This window comes from Giraffa tippelskirchi, chromosome 4, assembly GCF_054371585.1.
Source record: "Giraffa tippelskirchi isolate mGirTip1 chromosome 4, T2T-mGirTip1v1.2.pri, whole genome shotgun sequence".
Taxonomy (NCBI): domain Eukaryota; kingdom Metazoa; phylum Chordata; class Mammalia; order Artiodactyla; family Giraffidae; genus Giraffa; species Giraffa tippelskirchi.
Genome location: NC_137278.1, coordinates 6,117,854 through 6,145,260, shown reverse-complemented (window position 1 = coordinate 6,145,260; position 27,407 = coordinate 6,117,854). Strand labels below are relative to the sequence as shown.

Below are 27,407 nucleotides of genomic sequence, written 5' to 3'. Positions count from 1 at the left end.
GAACTGGGCTTTTAGGAAGGCAGAGTAAAAAGAAGGCAGGCGTGAGCCACCACCTCGGAATGCAAAGCAAATGTCACTTTATTTCTATTTAGTTATTTTATCTAATCGGTGCTGTCAGGGTGTCCTGCTTCCCACTGCAGAGGGAGCGGGGATGCCGGACCCGTTCGGTCTTCCCACCTCCTCTCTCCTCCCAAATGCACTCTTACCCTATTCCATTCTCATGGCTCCAGTTAAGTGCAGCAGGAGAAAGGGACAAGCCCCAGGTCCGAGTCTGAAGGCCCAGCACGGGTAGAGGTGGGAGGCAGGCGAGTTTGGATGAAGCGGCAGGGGTCTCAGCCCTGGCAGGCAGCTCAGAGTTCAACCTGGGCTGGACAGTCAGTGAGGAGCCCCGGGCAGATGGGGAAGGAACTGTGGAGTCCTGTTGGTCACCCAAAGGCCCCAAGCCTTGGTTCACTTCGCCTTTTGGCTGAGGATAGCCCTACCAGGGAAGGTGGTGGTTGGTTAGGCCTGGGGAGCCGGTCATGTGTCTCTGACCATATCCCTCATGCTGTTGCTCAACAAAGCAGCTGGGAAACAGCGTGGGGGAGGGGGGGCGGGAAAGCACCAGACAGGGGTTCTAGAGTCCTCAGTCTGACTCCACACCCGTGGGGCGTGGCGGTGTGATGTGGACAAGCAGCTTCTTTGGCCTTGGTTTTTCCACCTGGTCCGTGGAGCCATTAGGCTGGAGGTCCTCAAGGAGGCCCCCCGCCCCTCCTTGGGTCTGTCTTGGAGGTCCATTCTGGGTCCTTGTTCCTGCCCCCTAAGGGGAAACGGGAAGGGATGGCAGCTGGCCTTGAAGGCGCTTTGAAGGCACAAGGGCTTTATTCCCAGTTCCATCTGAGCCAGGAGTAAAGCTAGAAGGATCACTGTCCCTGTTTGCCCAGGACTGGGCGGAGGGAGGGTCTCCGAGTCTGGAACCAGGATGGTTGGTCATCCTGGCATAGTCAACAAGCAAAGTGACCGCAGGGAGTGACCTCAGGGGTCCCGGTGGCCTCACCTCTCCTGAGCAGCTCTTCTCAGAGGCAGGTGTCACCAGGAGGCTGTTCCAGCCCTCCTGTCACTTGCGGGGCAGGTGACAGCACCAGGCCCTCGTTGGCACCTTCTTGGATGACTTTCATGTGCAGTAAGAAATATAGAAATTGTCTATGTATTTAAATGGTAAGGCAGTCAAAAGAAAGTGTTAGTCACTCAGTTGTGTCTGGTAGCCTGCCAGGCTCCTCCCTCCGTGGGATTCTCCAGGCAAGAGTACTAGAGTGGGTAGCCATTCCCTTTTCCAGAGGATCTTCCCAGTTGAGGGATCAAACCCAGGTCTCCCACACTGCAGGCAGATTCTTTATTGTCTGAGCCACCAGGGAAGCCCAAGGCAGTCAAAAGAAGGTATTATTCCCCTCCCCACCCATTTTACAGATGAGAAAACTGAGGCTCAAAGAGGTGAAGCAACTTGTCCCAGGCTCCACAGCCTGACATCTTGACTCCCAGCTTTGGGGTGTTTTCCACCACTCTGAAATCTATCACATCACTGTTCAAGGCCTCGTGGGGTTCTTGCCCTGGGCCATGTGGCCTCCGCCACCCCCACACAGCCTATGTCACAGCACTGACAGTCCCCATCCACCTGTAGTTCTTCCTCTGTAGGTAGGGGAACAGTACTTGACCTCACCAACCAGGGCTGCAGAAAATGCAAAGGAAACTGCAGATGCAAAGTAACATGGGAATGCTTGCAGGGTTTTGACAGCCAGGGATTAAAGGGACTGCACTTCCCAGGACGTCAGCAGGTGGACAACAGCTGGGCCCTGGGATGCCCACGGGATGGACTTGAGCAGTCAGGCCCAAGAGCCCCCCTGGCCTCGTCGTGGCAAGGGTCCAAGCCTGCGGGGGTGGGAGCGGGGGGAGGGACCTGGGGAGTTCCAGGCAGCAGGCCGCCCCTCCACCACTGCAGTGAGACAAGAAAGAGGCCCAATTTCCAACACGCCCAAGAAAAAATATACATAAAGGTTGATGTGTTTTCAAATGGGCTTTTGCTTTGCTCTTCTCTCTTCTCCCTGTGTGTATTAACCTCGGGGACCCCAGGGTCTCTCCTCGCCGGAGCACCTGCTGGGGTCAGGCGCAGTCATTAGCTTTGCGGTCAGTGCAGAATAAACCCCAATTCCCGGTGCCGGGGGCGGGGGTGGGGGTGGGGGTAGTGTGTGTGTGCCCACGCCCGCTCCCGGGAAGCCCACCTAGCTCCTCACTCCCCCAAAGTCACGCTTTTCTTGCCTGACTGGCTCCTCCTGCTATTCCACCTCCAGCTGTGGGGGCGTCGAAGAAAAAGATGAGATCAAGTTGAGGGGAAAAATTGTCTGATTTCTCAAGCCCTTTGTTTCCCAGGCCCCTGGCAAGTGGGGCTGGCTCCAGGTAGGGGGGCTGGGAGGCCGGCCTGCTCGCTGGACTGGCCAGCCGAGGGCAAGTGCCAGCAGGACCCTGGCTCCAGAGAGGGCTGCAGGAGACTGACCTGGCACAGCTCGGCTTGGACACACCGTCCTCCAACCTCTTTCTGTCTTGTCAGAACCAAGCGCCTCCAGGCCTCTACACAAAGACCCAGGACCCGGCCAAAGCCCCCAACAGCCCGGACACCCTTGAGATCGAGTTCAAGAAAGGTAGGTGCCCGCCCTCCAAGGGCTGGACTTTTGGGGCCCTGGCTTCCTCCCCCTCCTTGCCTGGGAGCCCCCTGGGCATGAGCCCTCTGCATTCCTCCTGTGTTTCCTGGAAGCCAGGGTTCAGATGGGGTCTTCAGATGTTCCCAGCTACCCCCTCCCTGGATGGGATGATCTGTGGAAGCCTCCAGATTTGGGAGGAAAGCACCCCAGCGGCTGTCCCTTGGTCGGTGGACACCAGGTCTGGAGGGAGCATTCTGGGGAAGTCACTCCACTTTCCTGGGCCTCAGTTTCCTCATCTGTAAACTGGGGATAAAAGAGCACCTGCTACCTTGTGTTTTCATGGTACAGAGTGAGATCTGGATGGGGTGTATCTGGTCCAGGAGTGGTCACCAAGGAGGTTCTCACCCAGTAGGAGAGCCAGCCTTGGGACCCCCTCTGACCCGACAGCTGCTCCTAAGTTGGCTGCCTGGTGCGTCTCCCTAACTCCCCACTGTGGGTTCAAAGCTGCTGCCACACTTGCTTGTGTTCTGATTTCCTCCTCATCTTCTCTGCAACCAACATGAAGCGTTGGCTGGCCTGGCCTGAGTGCCCGGCCTTGAGCCTGGCATCAGGGACACCCTCCCCATCCCCACCTTGCCTTGGAAGACAGAGGAGAAGGCAAGACATGCTGGAAGGAGCAGGACCCGCTTCAGGGTGAGGGCTCAGGATGTCCAAGGAGAGGACTTTTCTAGGAGGCTGCAGAAATCAGAGAGACTTCCTGGAGGAGGTGGCGCTGGGCAGGAGCCAGAGGAACCAAGAAGGGGGCGTGAGGGCATCCCAACTCCAAGCAGGGAGGCTGGTCCTTCCAGCCACAGGCAGGGAGGGAGAAAGGGGAGAGGGGCTCGGAGACAGATCCCAGCTCCCACTGCTAGTGTGACCTTGGGTCTCGGGCTCATTCGCCTGTAAAATGGGCCACAGAAATGATGCTCATAGGTGCTGAGTATGGTGGTACTATAATCATCGGCCTCTTCCTGGCCTTTCTCAAGAGCCTGGCTGCGCCAATGGGCGTTTTCATCACTCTGGTCCCACCTCTGCCATCAGTTCAGACACTTGAGTGTTATGCCCCCTGGGGACCAAAAGGCCCTTAAAGTCTAAGGCCCTTAAGAACAGCTGGAACACTGAGTCCATCTTATGCCCACCCTCTATGACCCAGGGCTGTGCGGATGTGGGGCCTCTGAGCATCATCTCTAAGAAGACGGGGGATTCATCCAGGTGCACCCCACTGCCCAACCCCCGCAGATCCCCTGGAGTTGAGGAGAGCGGTGAGGCTGGGAGGTGAGCGGGAGGCCTCAGAGGGTCCTGCACGCTGGTCACCAGCTCTGGCTCCCTTTTCCTCCAGGAATAGATAGGCCAGCCCCGAGGGCTGAGCCCAAGAAGAAACGTGATCCATTTTAATGATCTGAGGACTGTCTAGAAAAAAAAAAGTAGACAGAGGAACCCTCCCCGACGACTCCCCATTCACTCTCTAGTTAATTTATTTGAAGTTTTAATCTAATTATTAACTATTTTAAAGGCTAAGAGGCTTTCTCCGGCGGCGGCAGCAACAATGTCCGCTCGTCTCTGGGGGCAGGCCTCATCCAAGGCTCCGCAAGGACGACAATAGGACCCGGAGGGAGAGAAAGGGAGAGGGGAGAGGTGGGTGTGGGGGGGCGGTGGGCAGAGGGGCTTAAGGTTCATTATTGGGCAGACTTACATTTAATAGCAATTTACAACCAAGTTATAAAACCCCTGGAAATGGGGGTTAAGAATGGCCAGGCTGACAGCCCCTGAGCGAAGCCCCTCCAAGCGGCGCCCGGCTAATAAAGACTCGAAAGCCGCTATTGAGGCCTGATTGGCATCCGATCGCTGGCTCCATGGTAATGAGCTGGGCAGATGGGTGGGAGATTAGCCGCCAACTTTGAACAGCTTTTCTTTGTCACTGTTACAGCTCTCTTGTTAGGCCGCTAATACATTTATTGCTCATTTCACACCGCTCGAGAAAGTGCCCCTTGCTATTCAAAGTCAACCCCGAACCCACCCACCGCCCCCCCTCCCACCACCCCCCTTGACTTCCCTCCCGAGCGGTCATCTTCCTCCTGCCGCCCCAGACCCGACTTCTCGGAATTCACGGGCGCCTCCAACACCTCGCCGGCTGGAACAGGCATCTTCTCGCCCTGATCTGGGGTGTGGGGTCAGGGCGTGGGGGTCTGCCTGACAGACGTGGCAGAGGGCTGTGTGTGTGTGTGTGTGTGTGTGTGTGAGTCCAGCCGCACCTCGGCCAGGCGGCCCACCCCCCCCCCCCCCCCCCCCGTAACTGGTGGGACAGAAGGTCCTCCCTCGTAAGACAATGGCGGAGCGTGAAATTCAATTAGTTCAGGGCCTGGTTCCAATTTCACAGCCCCTAAATGCAAAAGGGGCAGAGAGAATGGGAAGGGTGGGGGAGAGCGTTTTTATTGCATTTTCCCTTTCATTCTGGGGGGCTTTCTCGCCCCTTGTCTCTCCCCAGCAGGCCTCAACCTGCACCAGGCTTCTCAAGGAGTCATTTGGAGTCCATATCTGTCACATCCATTTAAGGCGTTGCGGGCCGAGGGGGAGGGCAGGCTGGCAGGCACAGACTCCTCCGCTGAGCTCCGAGCATGGGCCCCCTGCCCTCTCTTCCCACCCTAGGGGTCCCCGTGAAGGTGACCAACGTCGGGGATGGCACCACCCACAGCACGGCCTTGGAGCTTTTCCTGTACCTGAATGAAGTCGCGTGAGTGCCTCCTGGGAAACCACCGGCCAGCCCCCGCCCAGACCGCTGTGGCTGACGGCCCCGGCCCAAGCCTAGGGGCCGAGGAGGACAGGCCTGTGCCCTGCAGTCAGCCCTGGCACCAGTCCCATAGGCGTAGGGCCCTTTGGTTCTGTACGCGAGTCCCGGTGGCTCTGGGCCTTGGAAGGAAGCAACCCCAAAGCATCTTCTGCCCCCGGGGATGGTCCAGTTGAGCCTCCCCAGGTCTCAACTGGGTGTGAGGCCAGGCTAGAAGGACAGCTGGGCAGTGGGGAGGGCTGGGTACCACATCAGGCCCAGGTGGAGGTAACGGAAGTTACACACTGAACTCACTGTGTGTCCCAGGCAATCCCTTCCCTCCTTGGGCCTCAGTTGCCCCACCTGTACAATGGGTGGTTGGACAAGTTTACCTGGCTCAGATGTCCTCTGAGTCTTGAATCCTGATGCCCTGCACGCGGCCCCCAGTGACCAGTCAGTTCTTCCCACAGTGGCAAGCATGGCGTGGGCCGCATCGACATTGTGGAAAACCGCTTCATCGGGATGAAGTCCCGGGGTAAGTCTGCTCGCCACCCTCGGGGGCACGGCTTGGCTCCGAGGCCCCTGACACCCCCCGTCATTTCCAGTGTTGCTACTCCCAGGCTGACTTTGGGCAAGTCCTTTTACCCTGCCAGACGGTTTCCCTCCTGGGAAGTGAGGATGAGAGACCCTTGACCACTGCCTTCTGATGGCATTAGAAGAAGAGCTGTCCCTGGAGCAGGGAGAGTTGCAGAGGAGAGAGGAGGCGGGCCCAGGGCCCGGAGGTCAGGCACTCCAATGCCCCGGGCGGCGGGTCAGCCAGGCTTAGAGGCAGGCCACATAGGGCCGATTTCGTGGTCATTAAGGCGACATTGAGGAGGCCAGCTGGCCTAGCAGGGTGGGAATCTCACCAGGGGTGGGCGCTATGAGCCAGCCAGGGCCTGAGGGCCTGTATCAAGACATGGGCATGACAAGGTCGTTATTCAGTCGCTCAGTCGTGTCTGACTCTTTGCAACCCCATGGACTGCAGCATACCAGGTTTCTCTGTCCTTCACCATCTCCCAGAGGTTGCTCAAACTCGGGTCCATTGAGTTGAAGATGATGCCATCCAACTATCTCATCTTCTGTCACCGCCTTCTCCTCCTGCCTCCAATCCTTCCCAGCTTCAGGGTCTTTTCCAATGGGTGGACTCTTCACATCAGGTGGCCAAAGTACTGGAGTTTCAGCTTCAGCCTCAGTTCTTCTAATGTATATTCCGAGTTGATTTCCTTTAGGACTGGACTTTTTGCATGATGTGGAGGTGGGGCTTTTTTCAGGGAGGGGCGGGGCTCTGCCTTGGTGCTGAGTGGCTGCCCGGCCCATATCCACCTCTGGCTGGAAGGAGGTGAAGTGAGGTGAGGAGGTGAGGCTGGTCCCCAAGCAGGTGCAGAGCCCGTGGTTCCCTCTCAGTCCCTCATTGGGTCGTCTCGACTGCACCCAACCCCCATCCCATTCGAGGAGATCTCACGTTCCCTGTGATGAAGCAATGCTGAGTGCTTCTGACTTCCATGAGGGAGGGGCAAGCCAGCCATTAAAGAGTACCGGTGGTGGGATTAAGGTCCTTTGTGTGAGCAGGTGTTCAGCTCGCTTTGCTAAGGTCAATTTAAAAAGATGACACAACCAAATAAAACCAGGCCAAGGTCATGGCCCTTTGTCCTTCGGGATGTTTTCGCTGAGACTCTAAAATCCAAAGAGAATTGATGGCAGATTTCAGGTTAGGGCGTTGGTCTTCGAGGCAGGATGCCAGGGCTCTCACGTGGAGTTCAGGTCCACCGCTCCTGGCTGATGACCTTGGACTCGGTAGCTCAGTTTCCCCAGGTGCAATGTGGCAGGCGTTGGGACAGGAGTTGGATCATTCTGGCTCTGACCTGTTTGAATTTATCTCAAAAGGGGAAGAAGGAAGGAAAGTGGCTTTGCCTCTTGTGTGTGTTTTTTTTCCTCCTTGACAAGACTATTATTGTGAAAAACAACCTAATTGAAAATCTCCAGAAGACCTTGTGGAGAACAATATTACTAATTAGCTGCTCCCTTGCACCCTCACTTACCTTTGTGTCTTAACTATATTAACATCTGATTAAATGTCCCTTTGTCTCACTTTGCCCTTGGGAGGCAGCACAATGCAAATTATCCAAGGCAGACCCTGGAGGGACCTTGCCAAGCCAGAGCCCAGCACCCTCACTTTACAGGTGGGGAAACCAAGGCTCAAAATCACAGGCACGTTGGTGGTAGGATCAGGACTAATGTTGAGCCCCAGAGAGGCATGGGGTGGAGGGCTGAGAGCTTGAACTCTGCAGTGGAGCAGATCTGGGTTCTAGCCCATGTATATTAGCAGGGACTAGCCCAGTGGAAGAGCTTCTTAAATGCAGCAGTCCCATAGGGATGCTGAAAATGTCAAGGCGGCCTTTGCCCTCTGGCAACTGTCCAGTCTGCCCATGATCATGTCCCTTCTCTGTCCAAGGCAGGCATCACTGATTGTGGATGTAGATCAACAGTGCTGACAATGGATAGATAGCCTGAGATCACTCTGTGATCTCAACATTCCAGGAAGACATCCTGAAAGAGGTGGCAGGAGAATAGACTTGAACTGGTAGAAGAAGTGGAATAGAATGGAGTGGGAGCCTTCCAGTGTGAGTGGTAGGAGCAGCCCCAAGAGGCCAGTTGGGTGGCAGGTTAGGTGTGAGGCTGGCTGGCCTGCTGGAGACCTGGCAGAGGTGCACTGAAGGGCTGGTGTCAGGGGCCAGGCTCAGGTACCAGACTTGACTGCCTGCCTTGGCTCCATCACCCTTCAGAAAGCAACGTAGCCTCTTCAGAAAAGCTTCATCCGTGAAATGGGTTGTTGTGCAGATCGAACACCTCTGTGTTGACCTATAGTGGGTGCCATACCTGGAGGTAGGCTTCCTACCTGTTCCCCAGAACTGTGGGTGTCATGTCATTACCAGTGAATATCGGGGCCATGAGATTAGCACTCAGTTCCAACTCCCTTGGCTTCTTACCATCCACCTGAAGAAAAGATTCCTGGAGCATAGCCCTCACTCTGCTCAACTACCGCATATGCACCTTTGGGGGGGGCTTTCCCTAAAAGCAGAGAATTTAGCCCAAGAGTTGCTTGCTGTGTGACCTCAGGCAAGTTGCTTTTCATCTCTGCTACTCCTACTGGTGAAGGTGGGCACTCTAGGGGATCTCACCTCCTCTCTCTCTGCAAGTTCTACCTTGCCTATTTTCTGACTTGGGGAGTGAGGAAAGAAAGTTGCTTCATAATTTTAGGGGGAGGTCTTGTTTTTTATTTCTCCACTGCCAATAAGTCACAGTGAGAAAGAAAGAGGGGCAATAAAGGAAGACGTCGTGGGTTCGCCCACGAGATTTTTATTAGGTCTATGGTCAGGGGAAAAGCTGTTAATTGTCAATTATATGGAGGGCAGAGCAGGAAGGTGCTATTGTTCCTACGTTGGTGTACAAGGGGGAAATGTCATTTGTATTGATTTTACAAAGCTTAGAGTTGAAATTGGTTAAGGGCTTGGTTTTTTTTTTTTTTTTGCCGGGGTAGGGGAGGGTGAGTGGGTAGGAAGCTGACAGTGCTAATGTCCCGGGTCTGGGGTGGCCGGGTCAGCGGCACTTGGGCCGTGGGGTCAGCGGGCCGGGGGCTGGGGAAGCCGCAGATGGAGTAGCTTTCGCTGTATTGTGGCTGTTCACGTTGTCATTATCACATTATCTTTTTAACTCTGGAGGGGGGCTAATTAAGTGAAGTAAATGAAATCAGTGGGGAGGAGAAGGGGGGCGAGGCAGGCAGGAGGGAAGCCGAGAAGGAGCTGGCGTTGGTCCTTCCCTCACCTTCTCCCTGGCTGGTTCCTCTCCCCCCAGCCCTGCCCTGCGGGCCTCACCTCTGCTGCTTCCGTGACTCCCTCCGCCCTCTCCTCTTCACCTGCCTTCTGTTCTCCCCTCCACTCCTCCCTTCCACTCTCTTCCATCTCTCTCCCATGCTTCCCGTCTCTCTCGCATCCTCCCTCCTCTCTCACTTCCTCCTTACTCCATCACTTTCTGGCGAAGAAAGACTTAAGAGTTGCCGCCCGCCTCTCCAGACCTCCCAAGAGTCACCATTCAGACGGAACATTCCAGACTGGAGGGAGACCTGTGAGGCAAAGGTGTTCGCATTCCCAGAAGCCTGGAGTAGCCAGCATCAGAGGCCCACCCTGATTCCCAGGGTGGGGCCCGCAGCACACCGGGAGCATAGAGGAAGGCTATAGAGCAACCCACCAGGACACGCCTCCCCATCACCATGGCAACTGCCTCTCTCCTTGGCCGTGGGACCTAAGTGGGGAGCTCTTGGGCTCCAGCCCAGCTCCCCTCCCTGGCCTTTCCGAATCCCTTCCTCTAGACATTGCTTACCCAAAGGACCGGAGGCAGTGGTCCAGGTGTCTTAACCTCCACCGCTGCCCCCACCCCACCCCCCAGCTGAGTTGGCTGATCCCACTCAATTCTGCCAAATTGCTCAATTTCTGGGCTAACCTGGCAACCTCAGGAAAACAGATGAGAAAAATTTAAGCGGCCGCAGCTGTTTTGGTTCCCACCTCTTCCTCCTCGGTCCACTCTCCCCCCACCCTGGCCGCCCCCCCATTTCCTCGCCCTTCTTCCCCACCCGCTCCTCGGCGGTAATTATGGTGTGATTGAAGCCGCTCTGCAGAGAACCGCTGACACCTCTGTCTTTTTCCTGTAAACACGGGGAGATGAAAATAGACACTTGAATCCGCTGTGCGTGTCACTCGGAAGATGTCTGTTGTCTCTTCCACAGCGACACCGAGACTCAGCTGTCATTTCCTCCTCCTTTTTGCGCAGTGGTTTGTATGCCGACTGTCAAAAGCCCCAAATCCATAGTCTTTAAGCATCAGGATTCTGTCACTGGGGGTTTTTTTTAAGTCATTTTTTTCCCCAGAAGAAATACACAGAAATCATCTGTACCCCCTACCCCTGTGGAGAGGAGAGGGAAAGCTTTAAGATGCACGCACACACACTCACACACACACACGACCGCAGTAACCTGAAAACAAGCTTTTTGATCAGTCACAATTAACTTTAACACCTTCTAAGGCAAGGAACAGGAATATTAATTGTGCTGGTGTGTTTCACGGCTGCGGCTTCTCTTCTCGCCTATGACTCCTCCTGCGGCGCCCTCGGAGGGCTGACGTTCGTGTGGCTGGCCCTGAGGGCTCAGGAATGGGTGACTGTCCATCAGACACTCTCTGCTCTTTTCTTGGGGACAGCTCTGATGGGGCAGTTTGGGGATGGTGGGGGCGGGGACAGGGGCTTCCCAGGTGACTCAGTGGTAAAGACCTTGCCTGCCAATGCAGGAGACACGGGTTCAACCCCCGGGTTGGGAAGACACCCTGGAGGAGGAAATGGCAACCCACTGCAGTATTCTTGCCTGGAGAATCCCATGGACAGAGGAGCCTGGCAGGCTACAGTCCACAGGGTCACAGAGCCGGACACGACTGAGTGACTAACAACAACGGAGGTGGGGGGCTAGGACAAGTCATAGCTCTCCCTCGATGGAAAGCATGGATGTCCTCTCACCCTGCCAGCGACTGGTCCTGTTTCTCTCTGGACTGTGGGGAGGTGATGCTAGGGAGCTGGCTACAGTGTTCCAGAAATGAAACCACGTACACACCGGGGACATCGTGTCTGGGTGCTCACCTTCAGGCAGGTCTCGGTGGGACTTAGTCAAAAAAGCAGTCGACACTTGTACATTCTCCTTTTCCAGGCAGGTTGCCTGGGCCGCAGAGGGGGCTGAGGCAGCCCCCGGTCACACAGCAGAAGTGAATTGCGCTGAACAACAGTAAGGTGTAAGGGACTTCTGGGCTGCACTCCCGACCTGCAAATACAGCTTGGACTCAGCTGGCTGTGTGTGGACAGGAGAGCAAGGAAGCATCTGTGTTCCCCAGGGGCTAAAGATGAGGACAGCTCCTGCCCTTGGCCTGCCTGTGTAAGAACAGGCTTTGAAAGTTTCTGGGTTTTTCCAAAACCTGGCAAAAGTAATAATTAGGAAGAAATAGAAGGCCCATTTCTAGTCCAGTAAATACTGAGTTCCTAGTATGTATTGCTCAGTCCTGAGTCATGTCTGACTCTTTGCATCCCCACAGACTGTAGCCCGCCAGGCTCCTCTGTCCATGGGATTTCCCAGGCAAGGTTGCTAGAGTGGGTTGCCATTTCATCCTCCAGGAGATCAGCCGGACCCAGGGATCGAACCTGTATCTCTTACATCTCCTGCACTGTCAGGCAGATTCTTTACCCCTGAGCCACCTAGGAAGCCCAGTATATAGTAAATATATATTGAGTTGCTAGAATGAGAAGACAAATAAGGCTTTACCATTGTCTCACTCTTGGTGGCTCTTGGTGATAAAGTTTCTAGAATAACTGAAAGCTTGCCCCTTTTACCTTGTGGTTATTTCTGTCATTTTTTTTGGAGGTAGATGTTTCCAAAAGCTCTGAACACCTCTAGCATTGTAAACAGACTGCTGAACCATCAAGCCTTTGTCAGTGGCCTGGGGTCATTGGAAGCCACTTGTTTGTGGCACCCTACTGTCCCCAAATCAACAGACATGAGTTTGAGCAAACTCCGGGAGATGGTGAAGGACAGGGAAGCCTGGCATGCTGCAGTCCACGGGGTCGCCAAGAGTCGGACACGACTGAGCGCCTGAACAACTGTCCCCAGGAGGAGCCAGCCCCAGAGCCTGTGCTGAGTTCTTGTCTGCTTTTCACAGGTTTTTCTGTGTCTCTGTGCCCCTAGTCTCATGCTGTCATTTTCTCAGCCACCCACCTGTCTCCTACATCGTCAGCCCTTCTAAGCTCCTTCGGGGTTGTGGCTCTGAGACAGCTTACAGACGTGGATGACAGAGCCGGTTTGAGCTGTGTTTATGAGAGTACTGATGAGGCACGGTGAGGGCCCAAGGCATTCCCCGGGGAGTCGAGGGCTTAGGCCTGGTGCGTGAGCTGGGGGGTGGTGGAGTTTTCCTACCGGGGAAACAGTTGTGTTTACCCCCACAACTGATTCAGGACAGCAGAAGTGGCCCAAGAGCTGCGGGCACACGAGTGAAACAGGACCGGCGTGTCCTAGCAACGCCTTGCCTCTCTGCTGTGCATGTCCCGAACCCCAGGATGTGGGGGGTTTGCAGATAAGAGACTCACTTCCCCATAGAGAGGCTCTTTTCACTCTGGAGCACCTCAGAACCTTGGGGACACTTCCTCGGCCACAGCACTCTGACTTGGGTGTCCCCTTCATGCTCGGGGAGCACTGGATCACTTTGCAAAAGGCCCTAAGAGGCAACCTAGAGCGGAGATGGAAAACTCAGGCAGGTCTCACTCTCCCCGGGAAACTCACATCCCTCCCCCAGACCTCAGTCTCCCCATCTGTGACGTGTGTGCTGGGCCAAATCGGGATATTTAAGGACTGCCTGTGGAGTCTAGGGTTTGCAGGGGGACCTCTGCTCTCCACGGCTGAACCTCATCTTTGATTGAATATGTTGAGCTTCCGCCTAAGGCTGTTTGAATGCTGGGTTTGCAGCTGAGTTAGGAAAATACAGGCCATCCTTAAGGACCCTGTGGTCCTTCTGTGGATTCCCAGACTTAGATTAAAGACTAGAGAAGTTCTCAGAGGAGAAAATTTCTGGCTACTTACATCAGACACAACCTTGTGCATGTCCCCTATGGACTTCAGAATTTAAACTCCTTTATGGTTTGGGTTTTGTTTGTTTTTTATTTTTTTAAGCATTTTTAAATTGTGGTAAAATCCAAAGCGTTGGAAAAAATCCTGATGCTGGGAAAGAGTGAAGGCAAAAGAAGGGGGCAGCAGAGGATGAGATGGTTAGATAGTATCACCAACTCAATGAACATGAATTTGAGCAAACTCCAGGAGATGGTGAAGGACAGGGAAGTCCAGCGTGCTGCAGTCCACAGGTTCACAAAGCGTTGAATATGACTTAGCAACTGAACAACAACAACAAATACAAAACATAAAGCTTGCCGTTTAAACTGTTTTGAGTGTACTGTTCAGTGGCATTAAGGACAACATTCATGTTGTTGTGTAAGCACCAGCTTGCATCTCCAGAACTCTTCCGTCTTCTCAAAGCGAAGCCCCATTAAACACCAACTCCCCTCTCCCCCTCCCCAGCTCCTGGCACCCAGCATTCTACTTGGCTTCTATGAACTGGACTCTTTTAGGAACCTCCCATAAGCAGGATGACACAGGATTTGTCTCTTGGTGATTTGTCTCTGGTTGATTTCACTGCACATCCCATCCTTGCATGTATCTGGACTTCCTTTTAAGGCTGAATATTTCACTGTGGAAATATCTCTTTCTGTTTATCCATCCATCTATTGTTGGGCATTCTGATTGCTTCCACCTTTTGGCTCTTGTGCATAATGCTGCCATGAACTTGGGTGTATGAATCCCTTCTGTGGAAAGACGACCACGTACATTTTGAGGAAAGCCCAAAATCTGCCCCTTTAACACCATAACATTATCTGGTGGGAAGAAAGGGACTTTTGGGGGTGGCGTTCATCAGGGAGGGTTATGACCGCTCTATCAGGACAGCAGACACAAGGCAGGTTTATCCAAGGTGCTCACCCGAACTTGACTCGTGAGGCTACACTGCCGGGGGAGGGAGGCTGACCATGTGCTGGGACCAATCCTGCCTCTTGGTGCCTCAGTGTCCCCAAACCTAGGATGGTGCCCACTCAGATCTCCCTCCCAGGGCCACACTCAGCCCAGGGCCGGGTGCCCCCTTGTCACTTGAAGACAGTGTGGTCCAAGCAGGTTGTTTAGCAAATGGAAGATTTGGGCCAGAGATGATGGGGAGGGCACTGATCAAGACCGTCTTCCCATGACCTTCCGGGTCTGGCCTCATCACCTGCTGGTCCACAGGGCAGCAGACAGCACCACTCAGGGACCGTTCCCAGCTCCACTTCAGCTGCATCCCTCCCCTTCCCGGGCTCAGTTTCCCCATCAGTACAGTGGGGTCAACCCCAAGTTGACCAAGGTGGTGAGGATTTCTCTGCAGAGACAAGACTGCAAGGGAGCCACCAGCCGAAACTGGCATGTGTGTGCACATGTGTCCACGCGTGTGCATGTGTGTGAACAGCCGTCCCCTCCCCTGGCTCCCTAGGGGAAGGCAGGAAGGGACGTTCAGGGCCCTGGGCTCCAGCAGAATCGGTTTAATTACAGGTTTTCAGCTGCGGGCCGGTGGGCATGAGTTGGGGAGGAGGGGGGAGCAGCTCTGAAACCCTGTCATTTTCCAGCGTCTGAGGGCCTCTGCAAAGGGGGGCATCTAGACATTTTCTCCGCAAGCCACAGAGTGGACTGTCGTGGCCCCAGCGTGAACATAATGGCAGATGCATTTTGCAGCAAGCTGGGAGTGAATGGGTCCGACCGGCTTGTCTCCTGTCAGACGAGTCATTATTATTATTTTTTTTTTGTCATTGGCTGACAGTTTGGGTTTCATGCGTTTCTCTCTTTTTTTCTTCTCTTCCCCCTGCCTGGAAAAATGGCTAGGTATCTACGAGACCCCAGCGGGGACGATCCTTTACCACGCTCATTTAGACATCGAGGCCTTCACCATGGACCGGGAAGTGCGCAAAATCAAGCAAGGCCTGGGCTTGAAATTCGCCGAGCTGGTCTACACGGGTGCGTAGACCCTGCAGCTGGCTCCCTCCCCTCCCTGACCCAGGGGCGCCCTCCTCCTCCGGTCCCAACTCACCCACTGCCACCTGCGCGAGAGCCCAGAAGATGCAGGTTGAAGGGGCTGGAGAGAGGGCAGGAGATAAGGAGCGAGGAGGGGACTGTGGGACCTGCCTTGTTCAAGAGGTGTTGAGGGAAACGCGCCAGCTCCCCAGGGCATCCCGCTGCTCTGCTACCTACAACCCGTGGGACTGCAGAGGGGGCCAGGGCAGCATCCTGCCAAGTCTCATCCAGCACATGCTAGGTGCCTGGCACCATGGGGGCACAAGAGGCATCCCAGGGGCCCCCTCTCCCCCAAGTTCCTAAGAAAGCTGCGGCCAGAAACTGAGGCTCTGGGCAAATGGAGCTTATAGAAAATTATCCAACTGGAAGTAGCCAAGCTGGGCTAGACCTCAGGTCAGCCTGTCTCCAGGCAGAACCCAGAGCCACTCCATGAACTGCCTCAAGCAAGAGAAAGCCTACCTTGACCAAAAACAGGGCCTGAGCACTGCATGGGCCAGATCCCCACTGGGAAGCCACCAGGGCCACACATACCCATTTTACAGGTGAGGAGACTGAGTTTCCATGTCTCACCTGCCATCTGACCAGGCTTCCTGACTCCAGATCTATCCCAGACATTATAACAGGAGTGAGCAGATCCAACCTGTTGCCTGTTTTTGTTCAGCCCATGAGCTAAGACTAGTTTTTACATTTTTCAATGGTTGGGGAAATTTTTTTTTAAGTAATACCTATTTCATGTGCTATGAAAATCATAGGAAATTCAAATTTCAGCATCCATAAATAGTTTTTTGGAGAAGGAAATGGCCCACCCATTCCAGTATTCTTGCCTTGAAAATCCCATGGACAGAAAAGCCTGGCAGGCTACGATCTATGGGGTCACAAAAGAATCAGACATGACTTCGCAACTAAACAACAACAAATAGTTTTTTTGGCACATCCTTGCTCGTTTGTGTCTGTGGCCACTTTGGAACTGCTCTGGCATAGCTGAGTAGTAGCTAGAGAAGCTACATGGCCTGTAGAGCCTAAAATATTTACTATCTGACCCTTTCCAGAAAGGAATGACTCTATTCTATAACATTCACATCTCCCTAATTTGAGAAATCACATCCTAACAGCCCCTCTCAGCTGTTGGGAGGACAGCCTGCCATTCTCTGGGGGCCTGGACGTCAGAGGGATCCCAGGAAAGTTACTATTCTTAGTAACTGCCTGGTTTAAGTCTCACCCCTTCCCCTGGTCCCCCACTTGGAGGTTATGCTTCCTCTGAAACCTTGGAATAGCTGTAACTCATCTCAGGGTTTCAGGGCGACGTGGTGGTTATTGGCTGGCATTATTTTTCCTTCCCATTGTTCCCAGCAGCTCTGAAACCGCAGTGCCCCCTCTTCCCAGGTTCAGACAGGTGTTTAAATACCATGGTCTCCTGCAGACTCTTGTGCTCAGTGGGGTTTCCACGCTGAAAGGTGGATTTCGGTTACAAAGTGGGAGAGTCATTAAGCTGTGGCAGGCTGTGATGGGGGACAGCACCTGGCCGAGGCTGCTCCTGGGGTGTCCGTGGGAGCCGAGCGGGGACCAGGCTGCCAGGCTCCCCACGGTAGATTGGCTGCCGCCTCTTGCTGCCCAGCCCTGAGCCTGGTATTACCTAATCTTAGCTGCACATAGGTGAGATGAAAATGCTTGTCCAAGGTTTCAGAGCTGCTGAGCCATGGCTTGGAGCCCAGGACTAGCCGGCTTCAGAGGCCAAGTTCTTGGGCACTTCAGTAGATGCCGGGGGATGGGAAGGTGGGCTGAAGGGGTGATCAAGGGGCACTGGTGTGTACAGACCCCCTCTGGGTGTCTGGGGGCACAGGCTGGCCCCCAGTTGTGGGGCTGGTGTCTCTGCACCGGGCTGCCTGTGTTGAGTCCTTGCTGTCACCCACTGAGCCCCCTAAATCCCCAAAGGTTACAGTGATTAGGTTTCAAAGGAAATAAAACCTCCGAGTGGAGGCTCCTCCCAGGTAGTTGTTATTAAGTTCAGCCAGGTGCCTCTGATGTCCAGGCCCCCATAGATGTCAAGGTTGGCCTTCGGCAGCAGCCTGTTCCCTCAACAGCTCTGAGGGGCTGTGTGATAGGATTTCTCACTTTAGGGATGCATAAATGTTAGAGAGTGAGGTTTAGCTTCAGCAAGTTCTTTAAGCCCCCTGTGCCTCAGTTTCTTCATCTGAAGAGTGGGGATAAGGCCGCCTGTCTTACAGTGAGGACTCAATACATAGATATGGGCTTCCCAGGTAGCATGAGTGGTAAAGAACTCGCCTGCCAATGCCGGAGATACAAGAGACGCAGGTTCGATCCTGAGTCAGGAAGATCCCCTGGAGAAGGAAATGGCAACCCACTCCAATATTCTTGCCTGGAGAATCCATGGACAGAGAATCCTGGTGGACTACAGTCCATACGGTTTCAAAGAGTCAGATACGGCTGAAGCAGCTCAGAACATATGCATTGCACAGATATTTGCAGAGCCTCTAGAAGAGTGCCTGACCTGGTCTCCAAGTGTGAACACAGGAGAACAGGGCTTTGCCTCTGGCTGGGTAGGTCTGGGTAGATCTTGAGTAGGTCTGTCTCCTCCCCCAGCCTCAGTTTCCCCTCCTGTAAGATAAAGGCACTGGGCCAGATCCCTTCTTGTTCTGTCTAGCTCCCCACTGCAGATCTATCATTCCTTGGCTTCCTCAGAGCCCCTGTGGTCTCGGAGCCCGGGAAGACTGAGGCCCAAGAAAGCTGTTCTGTCTCGGGCCCTCTCCCAGCTGCCCTGGATTCTATGACGACTGTCTCTCCCTCCTCTCATGCCATTCTCAAATTTCCTGATCTGCCTGTATGAGGTTTGCACAGACACCCTCCCTCCAGGAGCAGACATGGGCCTCACCCTGCAGGGTCATCCTGGCAGGACTCCAGCTTCAGGGCCCATCTCATTTAGGGGGTATAGCTCACCTCTCCCCTCACCTCAGTTTCTTCAACAGTAAAATGGGTATAATACACAGAGGGTTGTCATCCTAATTAACACAGAGTTTGGCTCAGCCCCACCCACCATTTATCCCCCAGCCTGGGACATGGGACACTCAGGCTCTCCCCAGGGCAGTGCTCAGGGCTCACTGTCCCCCCACCCCGGGTTGGGTCTGCTGGGAAGAGAAACCTGAGTGCAAGGCCCCCGTGGAGGGAGCGAGGGAGACCTGAAATAAAAGCCCAGGAGTTCCTACTGTGTTCTCTGCCCCCTTCTCTGGCTGCGTCTCCGCCTCTGCTCCAACCTGTGAACTTAATGGGCTAATTACCCTAACTTAGAAAGATGGCAGAGCCACTGGGGCATGGGGTGAGGGGGGTGTGGCCCTCAGTGCCCCCTCCCACGGGACTCTAGCTAGAGGCAGGAGCACTCCAGGTCTCGCTGTGTGCATTTGGAAAGGTTCTCTCCCTTTCGGGGTGTCTGTCGCCCTGGATACAGTGAGGACCGGCAGAGGCCACATTCAGATCTCAAAAGCAGAAGTGCTAACTGAATCCACACAGCCCCTGGAGAGTGGTTAGTAGCACCTCACTGTGCAAACGAGGAAACTAAGGCACAGAGACCACGTGGCCTGTCAAGGTGGAGCCAGAGGTGAGCATCGGAGAGCGAGGACCCAACCGCTTCTCTCCCTGCCCGGCCCTCCTTGACGTCTGCAAGCCCCTGGACCCATCACAAGGAGGGCCTGCTCCCCATTCCCACGGAGAGCCTCAGCAGGTGCCCCCGGAGGCCTGAGTCTCCAACAATAACCACAGACCTGGGGCTGACCTGACCCTTTATCAGGGCAGGAGATCACACACCATCTGGCCCCGCAGCTGCCCAGGTGGGCTCACCTTTCCAGCTCCGTTTCAGAGAAATCCTACCCCTCGCCCTGTCCCTCCCCCAACCCCGATCACGGCCCTCCTGCCCTCGGCAGGGACTGAGCGGAGCCACTGTCCAGACCCCGGGAAGACGGGACTGAACGCACAGCCCTCCCTGGCCTGAGGGATTCGGGGCAGGAGGGGTGGGGTGCAGTGCGTTTCTGAGGCACCTCGGGGATGTTTTAGATGCAGACGGCAAAGCTGCAAGACAACCCTACAAGCCAGAGTTGTTAGTACTCGGGCCCACTGAGGTCAGGTCCAGCACCCCCCACCACTACAGCCTGTGTGATTGGGGAAAAGTCTCAAATTCCCTGAGCCTAACTTTCTCGCACAGAAAAGAGAGAGGCCAAGAGAAATTTTTGTCCCAAGACTCTTTGGGAGGATTCAAAGAGCTGGTCCAGAATTTTCCCTAGTGGTCCAGTGGTTAAGACTGCAAGCTTTCAATGCAGGGGGCATGGGTTTGATCCCTGGTTAGAGAACTAAGATCCCATGCCAAGTGGCCAAATTAAGAAAAAAGGCTAATCCAGGTAAAGAACTTAGCTTGGTGCCTATGCGTCAGCTATAGAAATCTTCGCATGTGAAAATATTAGCAGTATTTTAAAGACTGGGCACTTTTTTAAAAGGGGTCTGCCCATCCTGAGGGGTGGGGCTCTGCCTGGCTCTTGGCCTGGTGTTCACAGCAGTCCCGAGCCCAAGGCCTCCACACACAATAAACCTGCTAGTCCTGGGGGTGGGGGAAGGTAGGGTCATTCCCACTTAGCAGATGGGGGAACAGGCACAGAGAGGTGAAGGCCCCACACACCTAGTCTTGCTGATCCCAAACCCACCACCCAGCTGGGCACCCCCATTACTCAGTGACATATATCTGAGTTCTACTTGAGGTCTTCTGCCTAATTTATCAGTCTGCTGCCCTAATAAGACTGAGCCCCCTGTAAGCAAAAGCAGTAGGTTAGATCCCCTCCTCCTGACCCTTAAGAGGTGACTGCATCATAGCCGGGATCAGGGGAGAACCTTACAAGGTCACAGGACCGGGCAGGTGGGCTTGCTCCTCAGAGCAGTCATTTACAAGTGCACATTGAGCCAGGACTCCACATTGAACATAGATACGGGACTGCCTCCCTCCCAGGCTCACATCTGCCATGAAGGGGCGAGGTGGGGGCAGTGCCCCTGTGGATCCCAGTTCCCTCCACATCCTGGCCTGGGGCAGACAACGCAGCGGGCCTCACTAGCACCCTTGTTTCTTCCTTCCCACAGGTTTCTGGCACAGCCCCGAGTGTGAATTTGTCCGCCACTGCATCGCCAAGTCCCAGGAGCGCGTGGAAGGGAAAGTGCAGGTGTCCGTCTTCAAGGGCCAGGTGTACATCCTCAGCCGGGAGTCCCCACTGTCCCTCTACAATGAGGAGCTCGTGAGGTAGGTGCCCCCACCCCTGCACCCAGCTGGGCACAGACCCTCAGGTCCAGCATCTCCTCTCACTGGCTTTCTCAGAAAGGATGCTCCCAAGCATGTGCAAGGCGTGGAGGAGACAGTCCCGAAGAGCACCCCCACCACCTCTGCCCTCATGGAACTTACAGGCCAGATGGGGAGAAAGCCCCAATCAGAGGATCACCCGAGTGTAGGATTAGGAAGGGTGGTGCTGGACCACCCAGAGATATAGGATACCTGGGCTGGGTATAATAACAGGAGTGTGGAGACGCATCCCCACGGAAGTCATCTCTGAGCTGGTCTCTGAAAGAAAGGAGTGTACCAGGGGGAGCGGGGGGCGGGAGGATTTCCAGAGAGACTGTCCTGTGCAGAGTCCAAGCTGTGGAAGAACCCGGAACATCCCCAGCACAACAAGAACTCCAGGGTGGGAGGGTCCTGGAGCCAGATCGTAAAGGACGGACACATCAGACCTGTGGGTTTGGTCCTCTGGCTGCTCTGGATTTAAGTGAGGTGGGAGCTGGCAAGGGTGGACACCAGGCCTCCCAGTGGGACATGCTGGAGGCTTGGACCAGTCTGCTGCATTCTGGGGATAGAGAGCAGCAGATAGATTTGGCCGATATTTAGGAGGTGGAATTAAAAGGGCTTGGATGGGGAGAGAGATGCGAAAGTTCAGAACCACCCTGGGTTTCCTGGCATGAGCCATTTGGTACACTTTGATGACACTGACTGAGTTGAGAGAATGGGGGAAAATCATGCATTTGGGTTTGGACATCCTAAGGGTTAGTTTTCTTTGAGATTTGGGCCAGGAGAACTATAGTTGGCAGCTGGACACACAGGGCTAGAGTTAAGGAGAAACATAGGCTGAAGACATTGGGTGGTGAGGCCAAGAGGATACTTCCAAGGGGAGTGGCACAGTTGGGTGAGAGGGAGCCAGGAGGGAATCCTGAAGAGCTGCCTCCCCAATGGGCCAAGGTGAGGGAGCTGAATGGCTGCAGGAGAGACTGGGGACCTCTGGCAGGCTGGGTCAAAGGTGAAAGTGCAAAAGGGTTAGTCGCTCAATCTGACTCTTTTGTGATCCCATGAACTGTAGCCCAATAGGCTCCTCTGTCCATGGAATTCTCCAGGCAAGAATACTGGCGTGGGTTGCCATTCCATTCTCCAGCGGATCTTCCCGGCCCAGGGATCGAACCTGGGTCTCCCACATTGCAGGCAGATTCTTTAGCCGTTGCCTATTAGCTGCACCTGTGTTTGCATCTTGAATGAGAGACTGACCTTGACCAGGGAGCTAAGTGGCCCCTTTGGAGGTCACCTGGTCAAACAAGAGGTGGGGACGGGCAACCCCACCTGACGCAAGTCCCAGGCCCTGCGTGGCCCCGGCTGAAGCCGGCTCTCCCCTCCCGGAAGGCAGTCGGGAATTAAAGTACGAGTTTTGTTTGGCAGTCAATATTATTTTTCTCTCTCTGTTCTCTTTGCCATGTTGCGTTTCTCTCCCCCCCTTCAATCTTTCTAAACACTTTATAAGCCATAAATATAACCGAATCAGTTTAGATCAGTCGGGGTAAATGTCAAATTATCTTCTCTCTTTCTCTCTCTGGCTCTTTCTTCCCTCCCCCTCCAAATCTACAGCCTCTAATAATCTGTCCAACCCTTCATTAAGCCTTACAGTCTCACTCGGGGAGATTAAATGAATAAAGTAAAAAGGGAAAGGGGAAAAAAAGAGAGAAAAGCAGGAGCATTTATTCTCACTGTGTCTCCGACCATTTCCCTTTTCTTTTCGATTTCTACATCGCTGACTTGAAAGCCCTTGAGTGACAGCGTCACAGGGACCGGCGAAGAAGCCCCTAGAGGTAGCAGAACTAGAAATGCCGCGGCACAGTAGGTAGAAAGTAACGTAATTACAGAGCAGGTCAGAGCCACTCGAATGAACAAAAATAAAAGCACAGAGGTTTTCTGTAGACCGTCAGGGGAGGTAAAAAAAAAAATCATTGTAAACTCTTTTTCCACAGCGCACCAGCCCCCCACCACACCACCCAAACTACAGTTTTTTAAGAGAGGTTTTTCAGTTTCCGAGAAACACCTCTGGGACTTTTAGGCAGTCTGGTGGGACAAGTTTGTCCCAGAGGTGGGCTTCTCTTTGGCAGAGGCTGCTGGGGTGGTCGAAGGGCCAGTCTGGGGGAAGAGGGTGGGAGAGTTTGTTTTGACTCATGAGAGATGGCCGGCCGGCCAGAGAGGAAGGGAACAGGATCCGGCCCTGCTTTCTCCCTGGGCTGAGTGCAGGGACCCTTCCAAAGGGGACAAGGTGACTTGGAGAGCAGGAGTGAGGCCAGGTTTCCAAAGTCTGTTCAATGGTTGGTGGGGGCGGGGGGTGGGCGGCTCAGGGAGGGCTTGTGTTAAGCTTCGTTTATCCCCCCAGCAACATCTGTAAAAGCCACTCAAGGACACCGATGCTTTAGTTTGGTCCAGCCTTTCCCCTACCCAGCGAAGTGTCCCAAGCAGCAGCTCGCTGGAAGCCTGGTATCTTCTCTGCTTACCAGGAGCCTGCTAATCGGCTCCTGGTGACTTCAGCCACCTGAGCCCTGGAGGTGCGGGCGGAGGTGAAAAGGAGGGAGCGTGGGAATTCCATGTGCCAGCTTCAAGGTCCCATGAAGGTCAGGGCGAGGGCGTGGTGGAGGGAGGCCCAGAGCCCGAGTCCCGACAAGCCACAGGGCAGCTGGGCGTGGAGACTCCAGTTTACAATGATTTTTTTTTTTTTTAACCTCCCCTGATGGTCTACAAGCCCACAGTCCACAAAGAGCCAGTCAAAGGCACAGCCTCGGGGTCTGGGGAAAAAGAACGGCAGATCCCCTTAGCTCCCCCCACCCCCCGACTCCCCCGTCTTACCTCTCTGGAGAAGGGTCCTGAGGGGGCAGGCCACCTCCTTGTCACTGAGAACCTTGAGACCGCTTTTTCCTGAGGCTAGAGTTCTGCAGACATGAAGACAAGGGGCTGATTCAGGGCAGGATGCAACAGGGGCCCCGTGAGAAACGGGAGGGACCCCTTCCCCTGGGGGGATTCGGAGGGTGGCCTGGTGGAGTCAGATCTGAGGCCACAACACCCTGAACTTGTCCTCAAAGAGTGGATCACAGTCAGTAAATTATCGAAGGCAGGTGGGTGATTGCTTATGTCTGCACCTGCCACCCCTCCACGTGGGAGCTGCTCCGGCCTGGATCTTGTTTCCTCAGCATCTGGCCCGGTCCAGGCGGGTAGTAGGTGCTTGATAAATACCTGAGTAAATGTGCGGGTGAATGCATGATGTTAGTGGCACTGAGTGCTTAGCAGACGCCAGCAACATGGTTTTCTGTGGAGCCAGTGACAGTGCTGGAGGGGCTTCCCTGCTGGCTCAGCAGGAAAGAATCTGCCTGCGATGCTGGAGATGTAGGGTTCGATCCCTGGGTCGGGAAGATCCCCTAGAGCAGAAATGGCAACCCACTCCAGTATTCTTGCCTGGGAAATCCCATGGGCCAAGGAGCCTGGCGGGCTACAGTCCATGGGGTCGAAAAAGAGTCAGACACGACTGAGCGACTGAACAACAACAACAACAAATGAGAACGATGAAGGCCCCATTTCACAAACGAAAGACTGGAGCTCAAAGAGCAAAAATATTCGCCCTAAGGTCTGTGCTGGGGGTGGAGCCAGGACACACAGCCAGGTGACTGGATCTGAATGACTGGTTGGGAAGGGTTCCGAAGGACAGCTAAGCAAGAACAATCAAAGAGGAAGGCTATTGAATCTGTAAGCTGGAAACTGTAGATGGGGAGAAAAAACAAATACATTCTGTTGAGGGCAACGGGAGTTAACAGTGCCTTTTTCACGACCAGCTGGCGTGGGGTGGGTGCCCAGGTTTGAAGATGGATTAGACTCGGTCTCACTCGCTGGGCAGGCAAGGTGAAAAAGGCTTTGTGGACAAATCTTGAAGGCTGGAGCCTCCCTGAAGCTTGCGGGACACTGTCACGCATGTCTGAGGCTGCTGGGTGTGTAACCCCGGCCTCCCAGGCCTTCAGACCACTGGACATCATCGGCTCTTCCCGGAGACCCTGAGGGCAGAGGTGGCTCCCATGCGCGTCCTGAGGTTTCAGGTGCAGTGCTATGGTTGGTGGGAGGAGTTCACCCGGCTGGCACTGGCAGGGCCAGGACCCAACCCACCCATCTGCATGGCAGGGATGTGGCTCCCTGCTCTCCAGTCCCGGCACAGGGTAGGGCTCCTCGAACTGGAAGGAACACTGTGAAGAGCCAGAGTGCAGGGAGGGTTGGATCCACACAGGAAATACCCAGGTGTCTGTGAGGCTGGGGTCCCCCGGACGCCATGGCCATGGGCTCCGGGATGCTGACAAGCTCCCACTCTCTTGCAGCATGAACGTGCAGGGAGACTATGAGCCGGTTGACGCCACTGGTTTCATCAACATCAACTCCCTCAGGTGAGAAGCCTTGGCCCCCGATGGGCCCTCAAACCCTCCAGGTGTGGGGAGCCGGCTCTGAAGGGACCTCGGTGTTCTGACCACTGCTCTGCCGTAGACAAGCCCCACCTTCCTGTCCCTCAACCACAGTATCCTCAGTGCCTGCTCTGGACCCAGCCTCTGCAGGACCGGAAGGCACATGTGACAGCCAAGAGCAACAGAGTCCCAGGCACTTGAGTTCCAGGTTTCTGAGTTGCCTCTGACACTCAATCCTACCCTCTCCAGCCACAGGGACTCCACCAGGAGCCCCTTTCCTGAGCAGCTTGACAAGGGAGATGGCCAAGATGTAGAAGGGAGGCACAGAATGTCAGCAGCTCCTGCCTTCTCGTCCCCATGCAGGTCTAACTGGAGACACGGATCTCCATGGCCCAGGGTGCGTGATACACACCAACTGAGGCCACTCAGACCTGGGTTCAAGTCCTGGTTCTGCAGTTTGGGTTCAGACCCCTTCCGAACCTCTGGAAATCACTAGTAGGGGTGTTAACCATACCTGTCTCATGGGTGTGGTGGAAGTTCGAGCTCAGGTCATGGAAATCGAGCACTCTGCCTGACTCTCATGCCCGGGAAGGGCACGGTGCCTGGCAACTGGTCTATCAGGCTCTGGGTTCTTAATCACCAGCTTCCTTCTCCTGGGGCACAGGGTCAAGAAGAAGGCATGAGTCTCTTTCCTCTTCCTGATAACATGCCCTCAGCATAGACACACTTTTTCCCAGAGCCAGCCTCCCGTACATGGAGCCAAGACTAGGGGAGACATCGAATCCAGGCGGGCTGTCACCTCTACCTCCCCGCCTCCTTCACCCTGTGTTTTATGACTCTAACCCTTTTAAACGGCTCCAAACACACTGGGTTTTCATAATGGCCTCTTCACTTCTCCCATCGCCAGTTAAACGCTTTGTCTGCAACAATGACAAGCAATGTTTTCCCCCTAAGATAAATTAATTACATTATCCTGATTGGAGGGCAGAAGGGGCCAGGGCAGGAGAGGAGAGAGGGAGAATAAAAAGACAACTTCACACACGTCTTAACAAACAGCTGCCCCCCGCCACCCCAGCTCTGCCTGAATTAATTGAACTGAGTGCATGTTGTTATTGTTAATTTACATTTTTCTTTGTTTTGAATCTGGTTTACAGGCTGAAGGAATATCATCGCCTCCAGAACAAGGTCACCGCCAAATAGACCAGCTGACAATGCAGAGCTGGGCCGCTTCACTTTACCCATCTCCCAAGTGTAGCTGCTAATTGTTGTGATAATTTGTGATTGTGACTTGTTCTCTGGGTCTGGCAGCATAGTGGGGGTGCCAGGCCCCAGCTTTGTTCCAATAGTCCCCTGTAGCCTGCAGAAGTGGTCCACAGACAGAGGGATGGGGCGGGGAGCAGGGGGCTGCAATGAGGAGAATTAAAAAAATTATACGTTAGTCTTTTGTTTCTTTATTTCTGCAGAGATAGGGGTAAGAATGTGTGTGTGTGTGTGTGTGTGTGTGTGTGTGTGTGTGGCAGATCATGCTTTTCTTAGACCAACCGTTGTGTTTCCTGACGAAAGTGCTGCCGAAGGCCACCTTTTGCCAGAGAACCCATTTACCTGGAAGAACTGATCCCTCTCTTAAGCAAAAACCATGGAATCCAGAAGACACCACTCCGGTCAGACTCTAGCCCAGCAGCGTGGCAATTTGTTACCAACTGTGGCCCTGTGGCTCGTGCCAGGGAAGCTCAGGAGAGTTTAAGTGACAAAGTTGGGGGCAGTCCAGCCTACAGCCAACAATGAACTCCCGGGAATGGTGGCCATGACTGACCACAGCAGGTTTCCTCCTATCATGGCTGGGTGGCCTTGAGTAGTCTACATCATGGAGGAGGAAGAACTTGAGTAAGAAGAAAAGCTTGAGCAGAGCGGACAGCTGCAGACAATTTGGTGGTCGTTTGCGGGTGGGGATGGGGCGGGTGGTCCATCTAGCCTACAAGGTTCCCTCCATCCTTCTTCCCGCAAACCAGGAACCCAAAGCCGCCATGTTTGTACTGGACTCCACCCCCTTGGTCATATTTGATTGGACCATGGCTGGACATCTGACTAGAGCTGAGCCAATCAGAATCTCAATCCCGGGGATTGGGCCTGGGAAATGGCCAGAAGTGAGGAGTGAATTTAGACGTGGTGGGATGCCCTCTGCCTGGACCAGCAGAAAGGAAAAGGGAAGCAAGAGGAGTGAGGGGAAGTGTGAATCTCTGGTTTAGAACCCCAGTCCCCATGCTGGTAGGTATTTTGGGAGCTGGTGGCATTTCTTAACTTGGATTCTCTGAGACACTGTGTTTTTCTCACAACTGATTACCATTTAGAACTTAGTTAAACTGGTGAGATACTGGGAAGACTTGAGTGCTGGTTGTTCTGA

General features: G+C 54.4%; 1 protein-coding gene across 3 annotated transcripts in view; it reads left to right on the top strand.

Annotated features, from left to right (window-relative positions):
* ASS1 (argininosuccinate synthase 1) overlaps window positions 1–26,444 on the top strand; it is a 54,040-nt gene extending 27,596 nt beyond the window's left edge. For all 3 annotated transcript variants that reach the window (XM_081587276.1, XM_081587275.1, XM_081587277.1), the window contains exons 9-15: window positions 2,582–2,672; window positions 5,358–5,442; window positions 5,946–6,010; window positions 15,050–15,181; window positions 20,369–20,525; window positions 24,926–24,991; window positions 26,161–26,444. In XM_081587276.1, the coding sequence (XP_081443402.1) occupies window positions 2,582–2,672; window positions 5,358–5,442; window positions 5,946–6,010; window positions 15,050–15,181; window positions 20,369–20,525; window positions 24,926–24,991; window positions 26,161–26,206 (642 nt within the window). In that variant the 3' untranslated portion in view covers window positions 26,207–26,444. The remainder of the gene's footprint in view (window positions 1–2,581; window positions 2,673–5,357; window positions 5,443–5,945; window positions 6,011–15,049; window positions 15,182–20,368; window positions 20,526–24,925; window positions 24,992–26,160) is intronic.
* The last annotated feature ends 963 nt before the right edge of the window (window positions 26,445–27,407 follow it).